The sequence below is a fragment of the Ammospiza caudacuta genome, chromosome 21 (genome assembly GCF_027887145.1).
Source record: "Ammospiza caudacuta isolate bAmmCau1 chromosome 21, bAmmCau1.pri, whole genome shotgun sequence".
Lineage (NCBI taxonomy): Eukaryota > Metazoa > Chordata > Aves > Passeriformes > Passerellidae > Ammospiza > Ammospiza caudacuta.
Genome location: NC_080613.1, coordinates 9,161,392 through 9,175,862, shown reverse-complemented (window position 1 = coordinate 9,175,862; position 14,471 = coordinate 9,161,392). Strand labels below are relative to the sequence as shown.

Below are 14,471 nucleotides of genomic sequence, written 5' to 3'. Positions count from 1 at the left end.
TGTTTGTCATTGACTCTGCTCTTTCTTTGTCTTCTCCTCGCTGGAATCTCTCTCTAGGAGTTTCATGGGGTAATATGTTCTTCCTGTCTCTTGCTGCTCTGTTTTGCCTGTCCAACCTGTGTCCACACACTTTGCCACTGTGGAGACAACCCAGCCATGTTCCACCCATCCCATCGACCCCTCTGTCCCTTTACTGCTCATTATCCAGTGAAATGTATTATTTTAACTCATCCATCCTGATTTTCCTTCAGCAGAGATAAGAACAGACTAAAATCCAAGCCAGGGAGTCAAAAAACCATATGGAGATATCTCTGTACCAACAAGATTTGAGGGGCTGACTCAGTGGGCACTGAGGGATGAGGTACAATTCATGAAAATCTTAATAACCAGGTTTAAAGAAGAATTTTGAGTCTCTTTTAGAGGATTTCACCTCCAAACAGCCAAGCTGGAAGCTCCAGGGCTGATTTAGTGCAGTTTGGACAGTGTGACCCAGCTCTGATACTGGGATCCAGGCTCTGATACTGGGGAAAGTCTCTGCCATGAAAACTGAGCTCAGGGAGCTTTTTGCAGGGCTGATTTGGGAAGAAGAAGGTTTCAAACATTGTATTTAACCCTGTGCAAGTGGCAGCTTTGCTGTCATGGGAGGCAGAGCTGTGTCCTCTGTCCCCACGTTCCAGGAGCTCCAGGGGGATCCTCCACAGCGAGGAGAAGGATGCCAAGAAAAGCCTTTGATGGAGTCCAGGAAATTTGGCACTTGGTTCTTTCTTCTCTCTAGGAAAGCAGAGGATTTAGGGCAGAAAGAGGGTGGCTTTGTGCTTGGGCAGGGTGGGGTGACCTCATTTATTCTTCCAGGGAAGAATTCACTCTGCCAGGAGGATTCCAGGCTATCACAGAAGGCAGAGGCTCCACCTCACCCTGAATTTTTGATGCCCTGACTCTGAGGGGTCCATGTCACCTGAAATCAGAGCTGCTGGCAGCAGCAACAGGAACAAGCAGCTTCCATTTGAAAGAACCACTGAATTTTTAAAGGCTCTTTTATTTATTAAAGGGAGAAAAGGCGCTGCAAAGCTCTTTTTAAAAATTCCTAATGTTTTAAATAAACATGCAGCAAACTGACACAGAAAACAACAACAAAACAGCACTGGCCTAATGCACCCAAAAATGATCTAATGCAATTTTTTTTTTTTTTTTTTTTTTTTTTTTTTTTTTTTTTTTTTTTTTCTGTCTGCCTTCATCCTATGCTCCTCTTTAGCTCTTATTCAAGATTCAGCTGTCCTGAATGTTGCAGTTGTTATTCTGCAGTCAATTAAAACCTTGTCTTTCCATGGCAATTTGTTTTTGTTGTGAAGAATATTCAGGTCAGATGTGTGCTTGGATACACCTTTTGACTGAGTCCCAGCTCCATCTGGACCTTTTATTTTCTGGGACATCTGGCTTTGTATGAAAGCAGGGAAAAAAGCCCCAATATTTTAGAGGGTTTTAAAAACACCCAAACCCAACCCTGAGGGTTTTATTTGACAGAAGAGTTGCACAGGATCCTTTTAATTAAAATGCAATTTGCATCACTCTGGGTCAGAGCACCAGGAAAAGCTCTTCCTATAGCAGGGACTTTACTGTGACAAGAAATGGGATTTTTTTTTTCCTCAGGATTCTCTATATGGCTCAGAGCATAAATCCCATTAAGATTTAATTGGCTCACGCTTTTTATTTGCTTAAGTGCCTGAATGGAAAAAATCAGTCAGCTCTTCTTAGTGTCCTCTGCTGAGGCAGAAGGAATTCTGTGTGACTGGAGCTGTCTGCCCTCCACCTCTGAGCTCACTCATCCGTGCCTCTCCCATTCCAGGGAAAAGCAGGAGTCAGGATTTGCTCTGCTCCACATATCTTTAACCTTCCTGGAAATATTAAACCCACAGAAATTCTTCCTTCAGGTGTGGAGCCTGCCCTGGGAGAACAGAGCAGGGAAATGTCTCTGTTCTCATTTGCACGAGGCCTCATTCGTGCAGTTGTTAATTGGCACAATAGCAGTGTGGTAATTGGGGTCTCCTGGAGTCAGGAGAAAGCACCACCTGGGAATGTTCTGGGGTTCTGAGTGAGCCCAGGGGAGCAGAGCTGAGCTTTGCAGTGTGGGCACTGTGACCCCGCTGGGATCCAGGCTCTGGTACTGGGGAAAGTCTCTGCCATGAAAACTGAGCTCAGGGAGCTTTTTGCAGGGCTGATTTGAGAAGGAGGTTCCAAACATTGTATTTAACTCTGTGCAAGGGGCAATTTTGCTGTCAGTGCAGAGCTGTGTCCTCTGCCCCCACATTCCAGGAGCTCCAGGGGGATCCTCCACAGCGAGGAGAAGGATGCCAGGAAAAGTCTTTGATGGGGTCCAGGAAATTTGGCACTTGGTTCTTTGTTCTCTCTAGGAAAGCAGAGGGTTTCTCTTCTCTCTAGGAAAGCTGGAGGTGCTGATGGGCACAGTAGAAGTGTGGCTGTGGCTGGTGGGGACAGAGCAGAGCTCTGGGCTCACTGTCCCCATGTCCCCCCCTTCCCTTCCTGCTGCCCCGAGATGCCACATGGCCCCAAAGGGGTTTCTCTTTCACTCCTCCCTCAGCCCTGCCCTCCTCAGCTCCCCCTCCCCTGGCTGTCCCCAGGAGCAGGGCAGGATTGGCCTGGCCTGGCAGAGGGGACAGCCCAGGGCATGGGGTGGGATCTGCTGGGGCATCTCCTTGGCCATGACCCCTTTCCCCTTTTGCTTCCCTGATGCCATTCCCATCCTCCTGGAGAGGCTGAACAAGCTCTTCTGCAGCTAGGGCACTGCTGAGGGTCACACCAGGGAGCTGCAGGTCAGCCAGTGGCTCTGGTGACACCAAGGTGACCATGGCAGGGACACTGAGCTGAAAGCAAACCTGCAAAGCCAAGCCTAGGCCAGACCTTCAGCTCTGCTGAAACCTGATGAGAAAGGCCGAAAAAACTCTGCTGGCAGTGCCTGTTTCATCTAGAGCAGATCAAAGATCTCTAATGAAAATCAAATATTATTTTTTAAAATATTTAGTAGTTATTTTGTGGCTTTAAATCAGTCCTGTTGCTCTGGGAGTAAATTCAGTGCCTGGGTTTAGAGCCATGTCAAAGATCAGGGTCCAGCTGGGATGGATTAGACTGGTCCTAAAAGAGCCCTGAAGGGTGAGAGAGGGAGAAGACCTGTCCATTCTGTTTCCCCTCTCCTCACCTTCTACTAAATCTTGTGGAAAGGAAATTTCTCCCCAAGTTATACATGCCTGGGATACAACCCACAGCCCTTCAAAACTTCCTGTGTGTCCCTCTTCCTGCATTTCCAGACACCTGCAATGCCTGGGAATGGGACAGAGGGACTGGAGCTGAGGCAGGGCTGTGGGTTTGGGTTGGAGGTTCTGCTCCAGGGTTACTGTTGAGTAGTACACGGTTAGCAGTGAGTTCTTGGATTTCCAAAAATTCCCTTTCCAGGGCTGAGCAGGCTCAGTCAACCACAAAACTGGGTGGTTTCCTCCACTGTTGGTGCTCCTCCCTTAGCACAGGATATGGGGCAGGATGGGGGAAGCTTTGCAGTCCTTCCCAAACACCCGTGGGTCTCTCGTGCCTCTTGTCCTTCCATTATTTCCCTCTTGGAGAAAAAGAATGTCCAGAATAGGTGTGTCAGCATCTGTCCCACACGTTCTTCATTCCCACCTGTGTTCCCTTAACACAGTCCCAGACCCAAATCTCCAGCCATGAATAAAACTCTGTTCCAGATTTCCATCCCATTTCCCACTCCATATGAAACGAAGGGAATGTCATTGTTTTGCCGTGGGGTTGGAAGAAGATGTTCCTGTTGTCTTGTGTTTCTTTGTTTTGGAAGTGCACGAAGAAAGGAGCTCTGTCCTTGCCCTAAAACCCCACTTGATGTTAACAAGAGGAACATTCTTGACCTTGCACTCAGTTTTAACAAAACCTAAACCCCAAAAGTGACTGACAGCACCTGCATGCCTGAGTGGGGAGCTGCCCCAGCACTGGTCCAGGCATGTAATATATTGCCATATTACATGTTCCTGCATGGGATTGGTGGCATGTCCTCCATGGGAGACTCAGGGATGAGGGAACAGGCTCTGACCGCCAGGAGAGCTCTGTCCCTCATCAGGAAGGCTCCCAAACCTTCTTGGCACGATGTTCCTGCCAGAGAAGTGCACGGAGAAACACCCCCTGCCTCATCCAGAAACATCCCTGGCTTCATCTAGAAACACCCCTGGCCTTATCCAGCTGGGAGAGAAGAACCTTGTGTGGCTCTGTCCCTTCTCCTGCTGGGAATGGGATGGAGGAGCTGAGCCTCCTGTCCTGGTGCTGCTGCCCTGACTGGGAGCATTGTTCAGGAGTGGAGTTGGGGCAGGAAGGGCCCCAGGTCCTGGTGAGTGGCTGGGCCAGCACGTGTGGCTGAGCCCTGCCAGGACCCTGTCCTGCCCCATCCTTCTCCTCTGCGCTGCTGGAGACACCCCAGGTGAGGCTGGGTCATCCTGCCGGCAGCGCTGGTGAGGATGGACACAAAACCCATCAAAACATCCCCAAACCCAACCAGTTCCACCACCAAAGCCATCCTGGATGCCCACAGATATCCCTGTGAGTGGCCTGGGGAGCAAACAATTCCCTCTGTTGTTCTTGTGCCTTTTTCTCCCTTGCAGAGGAACCAAAGGCAAGGACATCAACACCATCAAGTCCCTGCGGGTCCTGCGTGTGCTCAGGCCTCTGAAAACCATAAAACGGCTGCCAAAACTAAAGGTTAGAAAATAACCCAAATTTTTCCTTATTTTTCCTTCTCTGGAGGTTTCTGGCTGGTCTGAGTGGAAGCTGGTGGACCTCACTTAATCCAAGTTGTTTCTGTTGCTTTTATTCCATTGCAATGAATCTTTTTGCCAGATGAGCACAAAGAGCTGGGCAGATGTTGAGCAAATGTCAAACACTTGGGTGCTTTTGCAAACATTGTGGATAATGCTGGGGATTCTTGTGAATCCACATGAAAATAAAACCTCGACAAATAGGAAAAAAAGGCAAATAAATTAAATTACAGTTCATAAGTGGGATGGTCTTCGATGTGATAAAGGAGAAAATGGGGTTGGAAGGGTTTGGCTTTCCCTAGAGAATTTAACACGAATATTGCAAGATTTTCTAAAGGCTGTGCAAAGAGATTTGTCATTGCTATAGGAGAAGCTTTAATTTATTCATCTTTCTATTAAAGAATCCATAGTTCAAGGGTTTATCCCTAGAGCACTGATCTAAAAAATACAAAAAATTTAAGTGCCTGGGATTACTCATCCAGCACCAACAATTTGAGGAACAGCCAGGCCCTGCAAAGAGAGAATGGAAGGAGTTAACAAAACTCAATAATTTCTGAGGTTTAGGGACTCTTCAATACCTTTGGTGGGCTGTTTTCTGTGAGAGCTGAGGAAAAAGCAATGAATGATTTGGAAGGGGGAAAATGTGTTAGACAATTTCTGTTTTCACATCAAAATAAGGGTCAGCTGTTCTGTAGATTTGCTTTTGTCTGAGCCCACTATTCATGCTTAAATAATTGTAGTTTTATGTTCACTAAATTTCTCTAAAAAAGAGCATTAATGTAGAAATTTCATGTAGGGTTTCTGGGCTGATCAGACAGATTTCCATCAGGATTTTGGGGCTAATCGGAGATTTCCATCAGGATTTCTGTGTTGATCAGACAGATTTCCATCAGGATTTCTGGGCTGATCAGAGATTTCCATCAGGATTTCTGGGTTGATCAGAGGGATTTCCATCAGGATTTCTGGGTTGATTGGAGGGATTTACATCAGGATTTCGGGGCCAATCAGAGAGATTTCCATCAGGACTTCTGGGCAGATCAGAGAGATTTCCATCAGGATTTTTGGGTTGGCTGTCTTGTTTTGAAAAGATAGGTGTCTGCTAAGGAAGGCAGGAGCCCCCTGAAATGGAAAATGTAAATTCCCTCCCTCTGAATTGTTATGATTTTGAAATTAAGGGGCTCTCAGGTAAAGATATGGGAGTAAGAATAACAGTTCTTTAGTAGGAAAAATAAAATGCAGTAATCCAAAACAACAACAAAACAACATTGCCAGAGTGAGAGCATGCCCTGCCCCCTGTGTGTCAGGGTGGTGTCCCAGCCCCATCCCAGGGGGGCTCAGCCCTCCTGCAGTGCCAGCTGTGGCTCTGCTGCAGCAGGGATCCTGCACAAGGGGGGAGTTTTCCTCTGCAGCTCCAGGGCTGCTGCAGATGGGCCTGGGCTCCCTCTGGCCATGCAGGGCAGCAGAAAGCTGCTCCTCTGGCAATGCAGGGGGCAGAGGCTGCTGTGCTGTTCCAATCCTCAGATTATATCCAAGTAGGAATGCTTGGCTCCTTCCCTTGGGCAGAGATCTCCCAATGAGATGATGGAATTTGATCAACCATGCAGGGACACTCAATGGCCCATTAACAACCGATTCCTCCCTTCCTCTCCCTCCTGGAGGGAGAATGGGTCCTGGAAGAGATAAAGAAAACCGCCCCACCTAGTTTTAATGGCTGACCCATTAGCAGAGAATAACAACAGAATTGACACCTCCTGCCACATCTCACATTTGCAACCTGAGACAGTTGCATCAGGATTAATTCTGTGAATGATTCACTTCCATTCAGAGGAATAGAAGCAGGATTGTACAAACCCTGTGCTCGGGCAGGGACTGCTCAATTTCTGGTATTATGACAAACTTCTGACTGAAATGAAACTGCAAATTACTTGTAATGAATCAGGGCCTCATACCCACGTAGGAAATGGATTTGAGGAGTTCTTTGCAGGGAGCTTGGGAGTGCACATGTTGACTACATTAGTCACACCTCATTTTGACAGACAGCTCTTTATAAAAATATTTATTCAAAGCATTTGGTTGTTTTGTTTCTGGTATTTTTTCCTAATTATTCCAACAGTCTTTATCCAACCACTGGAAGTAAAATCAAAACCAGTGCAATTTTCATTTTATAATGAAATGTTTGCTCAGGACTAATATTGTCTTGACAAGCTGTGATTGTCTTTATAAATGTTATGAGCAGCATCAGAAGATTCAGTGGCACAGCCAAAGTTGTGGATAAAGCAGGAGATAAAGGAAGCTGGAGTTATTTCTCACGACTTTGGGAAATGTTTGGGAAGCAAAAATCCATTGAAGCATCCATGGGTGGTGGGATGGGTAATGGGTCCCAAATTAGAGGGATTTAGGTGGGATATTGGGAAGGGATTCTTCCCTGTGAGGGTGGGGAGGCCCTGGCACAGGGTGCCCAGAGCAGCTGAGGCTGTCCCTGGATCCCTGGAAGTGTCCAAGACCAGGCTGGATGGGGCTGGGAGCAGCCTGGGACAGTGGGAGGTGGGAATGAGATGATCTTCAAGGTGCCTTCCAGCCCAAACCCTTCTGTGATTCCCTGAATGTGGTTAAATCTTGGTGGCCAAGATTTTGGATGAACTCTTCCTTTCTTCCCACCCCTTGACCTTGTCCCCCTGCCTCCCCAGGCTGTCTTTGACTGCGTGGTGAACTCCCTGAAGAACGTCCTCAACATCCTCATTGTTTACATGCTCTTCATGTTCATCTTCGCCGTCATCGCCGTGCAGCTCTTCAAGGGCCGCTTCTTCTACTGCACGGACGAGTCCAAGGAGCTGGAGAAGGACTGCAGGTACAGCTGGGAGCAGGGAATGTGGCAGGGAGCAGCTTCCTCCAGCTCCCCAGGCCGGCCCAAAGGCAGGGATTTGCTCAGTGGGAAGAGTCTTCTGTAAATAAAGAGCAATAATCCAGCTCAGGTAGCCTGGAGGTGAATTTTTCCTTCTTTTTCTTTAGCAGTTCTGTCATTCCTGGCTCTGATCTTCTTTCCTGGGAAAGCCGAGTGTGATGTTTGAGAAGGGATCGTGATAGTGTGACTCCTCTTTCCACCTGTTGCCTCCATTCTTAGAGCTCTTTTGAATTAGAAAAACACACTGAATAAATAATCAGAAGCGTGGGATGTTAAAGAGCTACTAATTAGCGAGGACAGGGACAGGATGTGAATATCTTAAAAGCCCTGTTATGCTTTGTTCTTCCCAGCAGGCTGGCAAGGTGTGTTGTGCATCTCATTAGCTTTTTTCTTGGCACCCAAAGCACCTCCTCAGCACTGTCTGCTCTGCCCACCCCTCTCCTGCTGCCTGGCACCTGCAGGGCTCATCCCTGGTGGGGTCCTAGGGGCTGTCAGTGCAGTTCTTCCTTGGAAAAATGCAACTAAATTATGGAAAGGAATGTGAAATTACAGATTAGTGTAGGTTGGAGAGGGTTCTTGAATTGCCAGGCCCCTCAGAGTGGGATACATTTAGGAATTATATCCAACCCTGGAGTAGGAGGCAGAGATGTTTACCCATCAAACAGAAGCTTCCTGTGGGGTCAGACAGTTGAGGGGCAGGCATAGTGTTAGTGGCTGGCTTTGCCTAATGAATGAATGAATGCCCTGATTAAAATCTCTTTCATTTTCAGACCTCAGGTCCAGTTCCCACAGCTAGAACTGGCTCAAAAATTGGCTTTTGCTTCTGTCATGGACTTTGAGGGAGTCCCTTTGTCCTTAACCCACAGCACAGTCCAGACTGTGCTGCTGGGGCTTTCCAACACTCCTGAGTGGTAAGAAATGCCTGATCTGCTTGAATTCTCTCATTGGCTCCAAATCTCTTTTTCCTAGGGGTCAGTACCTCGATTATGAAAAAAATGAGGTGGAGGCACAGCCCAGGGAATGGAAAAAATACGAGTTCCACTACGACAACGTGCTCTGGGCTCTGCTCACACTTTTCACCGTGTCCACAGGGGAAGGGTGGCCAACGTGAGTACATGGCCCTGGCAGGGGCTGATGATGCAGGTAAAGCAGGTCCCCAAAGCTCTGAGGGACAGCAGGTGACCTGGGAGATGAGAAAAGTCCTTTATCAGCTAAGTTTTGTGTGATTATTGGGTGAACCAGCAGGCAGAGCTCTGCATTTTCTCAGAAAGTTTTCAGTTCTTGCCTCAGGCTTTTGGACTCACACACCTTTCTCAGGGGTAAAACCGATAATGGAAATGGTAGAAAACGAAGGGGAAAAAGTGTTGTGAGCTCTGCTGAAAGTCTGCTGGGCGTGACAGGCCCCAAATAAAATTTCCTGTTCAGCAAATGACTTTATTTTGGCACACGTGGAGTGCAGTGTGTGGCCAGGGCTTCTCCGCCTCCACATTCAACTCTTTCATAAAATAAAGACTAAACCAGCATCAGCCTCCCTTTCCCAGTCCCTCACTGTGTTCCCCTACTTGGATGTCATCAACACCTCTCTTTCCCCACTCTTACTTCATCCCTGTTGACCAGAGAAGAGAAGCCAGATCCAGCTGGATCCTTTCCCCTTTGGGAGGTCAGGGGGGATCAGTGGATCTGGGCACAGCAAATCACCATTCTGCAGAATGGTGAGAACAAAGGGTTTCCCTAAAAATATCCTCAAGGAAAACTTCTTCCCAGCCTCGTGGGTGGGAGCAAGCTTTTCCTGAGCATATGTGGAAAACCCTGCATGAGAGTGAAGGCCAGGGAGTGATTCTCAGGGGGTCCTTGGTGCTTCCCAGGGATTGTGTTGACCTTTCCTCTCTCTTTGCATTTGCTTGCAGTGTGCTGAAGCACTCGGTGGATGCCACCTACGAGGAACAGGGGCCCAGCCCTGGCTACAGGATGGAAATGTCCATCTTTTACGTGGTGTATTTTGTTGTCTTCCCTTTTTTCTTTGTCAACATCTTTGTGGCATTAATCATCATCACCTTCCAGGAGCAAGGAGATAAAGTGATGTCAGAGTGCAGCCTCGAGAAAAACGAGGTACCCACCTCTTGTGACTCCAGAGTTGGTGTTCCAGGGGCTCAGAGCTGCTGGATACTGGTGGATATCCCCACTCCCCCTGTGCTGGGGGGATTGGAGAGCAGTGGTTATTGGAGGGTGTGTGGTGTAGAGAGCAAAGAAATGAGTGGCTGTTTCAGCTTCTGCATAAAACAAACCCCAGGGAGAGCCCCCAAGTGCTTCCTGTTGGGAACCACTGTCACACATTCCCCTGGACCACACCACAGTGAGGATGGGGAGGCCCTGGCAGATGCTGCCCCATCCCTGGCAGTGCCCAAGGCCAGGCTGGACAGGGCTGGGAGCACCCTGGGATGGTGGGAGGTGTCCCTGCCATGGCAGGTGTGGCACTGGATGAGCTTTAAGGTCCTTTCCAGCCCAAACCATTCCATGATTTTATGTTTGCTCGAGTGTGGAGGGGTAGAAGGAGGCAAACCTTGAGGGCAGACCTCAGAAACCAAACTGAGGTTCAACTACTGTGAAAACTCCTCTCTCCAGACTGGTTTTGTGCTTGGCTGGGATTTTTCCTCCTGGCAGCAGCCAAAAGGAGATGCCTTGAGAAGAGTGTAAGACCAGGGTAGAAGAAGCTGTGAGGTTTTTCTTTAAAGCCCCCAAAAATACCATTGTTTTCCACTCAGGGACCTCCTGAGCTGGTTTTTCTTTAGTTACTGGCATCTGTGTATCTTCCTGCCATGGGTGTATCCAGTTTCCTTCTCAATCCATGCAGATTTTTAGCATCTGCAGCATCCTTCCTCCAGGGTCCCACAGCCTCAATGGCCTCTTTTGGGAAGAACCATCTCTTTTCATATATTTTGAAACTGGAACCTGATTTTTGATGAAAAGAGATGAATTTTGAAGTGATTTTTAATTAGTTCCTTGTTTGTCTTAATGAACAAAAAGTCCAAAATAAAGCAGAATATTTAGAGAGCTTTACCCATGTTATTTTCCAACTGAGCAGAAAGTGATTTCAGACTTGCAATTTTTATGTAAATTCAAGATGAGAAAACGCTCCAGAATCAAAACCTCTTGTAGAAATAAATTTTTATCACTTTTATATTCATAATAAAGTGAACAGAAATAGCCAGTGAAGGGGATCTCTGAGAGTTCCCCCAAGTGCTTTTGGTGGATGATTTATTGGTAAATTCAGTTCTCATTTTATGAAACGTTCTGAGCTCTTTGGGTGTTGCTGTGTGTGAGGACACACCCAAGTTCCACAATACCTTTTAGAAACAACAAATAACATCTTTACCAATCCTCTGGTTCCTATAATCACCCATCAGGAGAAACTGGAAATGTTTTTAGAAGTGGGAAGGGATCAGGACCTAGGAGGAGCTGGGCTCTAATGGAATGTGGTAGGACTGCAAGGAGCATAGGAATGTTAAAGGGTAAATATTCCAGGAGAATGGATCAGGATTTGGGGATCTGTGCTGCATTTTACAGGAACAGCCAGCACTCACTTGGTATTAATGATCTGCTCACTCTCCCAACCACATCCCAATGGATAAAGACTTCCAGCCCTTTTTGTGGCACCGTTTCATCCCCTTTTTGTTTTGCAGAGGGCCTGCATAGACTTTGCCATAAGTGCCAAGCCCCTGACCCGCTACATGCCTCAGAACAAGCAATCCTTCCAGTACAAGATGTGGAAATTCGTGGTGTCCCCTCCCTTTGAGTACTTCATCATGGTCATGATTGCTCTCAACACCATCGTCCTCATGATGAAGGTGAGTGGGACCTTCCTGAATCTTGGAATTTTGGGCTGTTGGCTGGAGAGACTCTCACCTTGAGAGCTGGGGGTGTCAGCAGAGCAACCACCACTCCCCATGTGCCTGGTGGGATTCCTTTGGCCCCTGAGGGAGGTGGATTAGCTGGGATGAGATCCCACCATGGGCTTCCTTGCAGAGTGGTGGTTGGGCTCAGCCCCTTTGAGTGTGTGACCATGGGATGGGAACTGGGATCTGCAGGTCCTGATCTCCAGCCCAGCCTGAGCTTTCTCCTGCAGAGCAGGGTCTTGGGGCTGCTCAAAGTCCAGTCAGGCCATGGAAATTCAAACTGAAACACAGTAGGTTTAGATGGGATATTGGGGAGGAATTGTTCCCTGGCAGGGTGGGCAGGCCCTGGCACAGGGTGCCCAGAGCAGCTGTGGCTGCCCCTGGATCCCTGGCAGTGCCCAAGGCCAGGCTGGGCAGGGCTGGGAGCAGCCTGGGACAGTGGGAGGTGTCCCTGCCATGGCAGGGGTGGCACTGGATGATGTTTAAGGTCCCTTCCAATCCAAGCCATTCTATCATTCTTTAAAATAGATTTACTCAATTTTGGAACAGCATCAGGCTCCTGGGATGTGATCCAGAGTGGGGGAAGAGACACAGGTGGATGATATCCCCTCCTATCCCTTGCCTGTCTTAGAGTATCTTCACAATCAAGGAGTCCCCATATTAGTGGAAGAAACAGTTCTGCACGTGTCCCTTGGGTTGGAAAACGCCTTTACCCCCTCCTGGTTCATGCTGTGCTTACAGGGGGATGTCCCTCAGCAACAGTCTCCACTGCTGGGGATATTCCAGCTGCCCCCTCAGTACAGGATGGAGCAAGAGAGACAGGAATAATTGTGTTGTAACCCCAAATCCTGCTCAAAGTGAGCACAGAATTCTGACTAAAATGAGCAGGAATCAGCTGGGCAAGGTTTTTGTCTGTCAGTGATCTTCCAGTAACAGCCCTTCTTCCATCCTGCTTTAGTTCTATGACGCTCCAGAAGCATACGAAGAAATGCTGAAATGCCTGAATATTGTGTTTACATCCATGTTTTCCATGGAATGTGTGCTGAAGATCATTGCCTTTGGTGTGTTGGTAGGTGCTTTCCTCCTTCCCTTCCACCTCTTTCCTCTCTCAACGAAATGCTCGCATTTCGTGATGCACATTTAAAAACAAACAAACAAAAAAATCCCTGACCTGTGCTGGCAATAAAAAAAATAACCCCTGGATCTTTCTATTTCCCTTGTGTTCTCATTTGGCAGAATTATTTCCGAGATGCCTGGAATGTCTTTGATTTTGTAACAGTGTTGGGAAGTATTACTGATATTTTAGTAACAGAGATTGCGGTAAGTACAGTTTGCTCAATTTATTTCATTTATAAACAAATCTGTGCCCTGTCAAGACACTGAACCTTCTCCCTACCAGCCTTATTCCCTGGAGCTGCCTCTGGGAGTCATGATGGCCTTGGCTGACCCTGTTCCATGAGCTCAGCTGAGCACAGCTGTCTGCCCCAAAGAGGGAAGGCTCTGATGAGAAGCAAAGTGCTCTTGACTCTGCCAGGAAGCAGCTCCCTCTCTCCTGCAGCAAACTACTCCATCCCCAGGCCTTTGCTGCCTGTTCATGGAAAAATCCTGCTGAATTTAGAGAGGGAAGAGACCAAAGGGATTCTGCTGTGTTAATGGGGGAGGTTTTTTGCAGGGCATGTGTCTGCCCCTTGGGGTTCCTGCCCAGTGTGGGTCTCAGGGCAGGGTGAGGGTGAAGGGAAGTGACAGGGACATAGGGAAAGGAAGAGGTGAAGAGTCTGATCCTGTCACAAAACCTCTGTGGGGCAATGAATAAACAAACAGCTCTCACATAGGATTTCTGGCCAGCCCTACAAGGACTGCTATTTCCCTGCTAACAAGCCTTGTACATCTCACAAAGTGGCCAGACTCATCATTAAATTCTGAAGGATTTTTCCATAAGGGCAGCCAATGTCTGTCTCAATCCCTGACAGTCTGATATTACCTGATGTATAAATTGCTCCTCTCCTGTCCCAGTGCATGTTGGAGCTGATGATGTATCAGATGTGATGAATTTGAACTTGACCATAACTTTTTTCCTCAGTCCCAGGGGTTTGCCTGTAGATCTGTTTAGTGTGTGCTCAGAACTGTGCTCCTCACGTTCCTTTACAGGTGGTGGTGAAGACCATGTGACTGTTTCTAACAAAATGCATTTTTATTTAACCTCCTTGGTACAAAATAATGCACAACCCCCCAGTTTTTCCTCCCCATACAAATGATGTTCATTTATCTGCTGGTGAATCCTATGTTGTAGGCTTTGGATTTTGTTTTCAGTGCAGCCAGGCTGAAGTTACTCAGCTCACCCTCTCTGAGTGCTGTGGGAAGGCACAGGGTGCTTGTCCCCACTCCGTCTGCCATGGGATGTGTTTTCTTGCCAAGTGCACCCAAACTTTTGGTTTGAAAATTTGTGAAAATATTTGCAAGTCAGCCACAACCAGACTGAAGCTTTTCCAGCCCCACTTTGGCCACTTTTCCTGGGAGGAAGCAGCACTGACAGCTCACACAGGGTAAGGGAGCCTCTGGTTGCTCCCAGACTGGTGTTTTCTCCTTCAGGAAGGTTTCTGCTTCTCAACACCAAGCCCACATGCTGCTAAAATCCTCAACTTTGGAGCTATTTCACAGGCAAGGAGCAGCCACAGTGCTGCCCTTCCCTGCTCAGTTAATGGGACATTGCCTCTCCCTCCAGCTACCATAGGATGGCCCAGCCAGGGAACTGGATCAGGCTGGGCTCTGAGACATTTCCAGCATCAAAACCTTTGCAGAGTTGTGAGAATTACCCCTAAAACTCCAACAAGGCTAAGCTCCCTGGGATCCAAG

General features: G+C 47.8%; 1 protein-coding gene across 1 annotated transcript in view; it reads left to right on the top strand.

Annotated features, from left to right (window-relative positions):
• LOC131566863 (voltage-dependent N-type calcium channel subunit alpha-1B-like) overlaps window positions 1-14,471 on the top strand; it is a 317,557-nt gene that overhangs the window by 252,704 nt on the left and 50,382 nt on the right. The window contains exons 27-34 of the mRNA XM_058818307.1: window positions 58-69; window positions 4,671-4,767; window positions 7,511-7,671; window positions 8,695-8,832; window positions 9,633-9,834; window positions 11,406-11,570; window positions 12,577-12,687; window positions 12,855-12,938. Coding sequence (XP_058674290.1) covers window positions 58-69; window positions 4,671-4,767; window positions 7,511-7,671; window positions 8,695-8,832; window positions 9,633-9,834; window positions 11,406-11,570; window positions 12,577-12,687; window positions 12,855-12,938 — 970 coding nt within the window. The remainder of the gene's footprint in view (window positions 1-57; window positions 70-4,670; window positions 4,768-7,510; window positions 7,672-8,694; window positions 8,833-9,632; window positions 9,835-11,405; window positions 11,571-12,576; window positions 12,688-12,854; window positions 12,939-14,471) is intronic.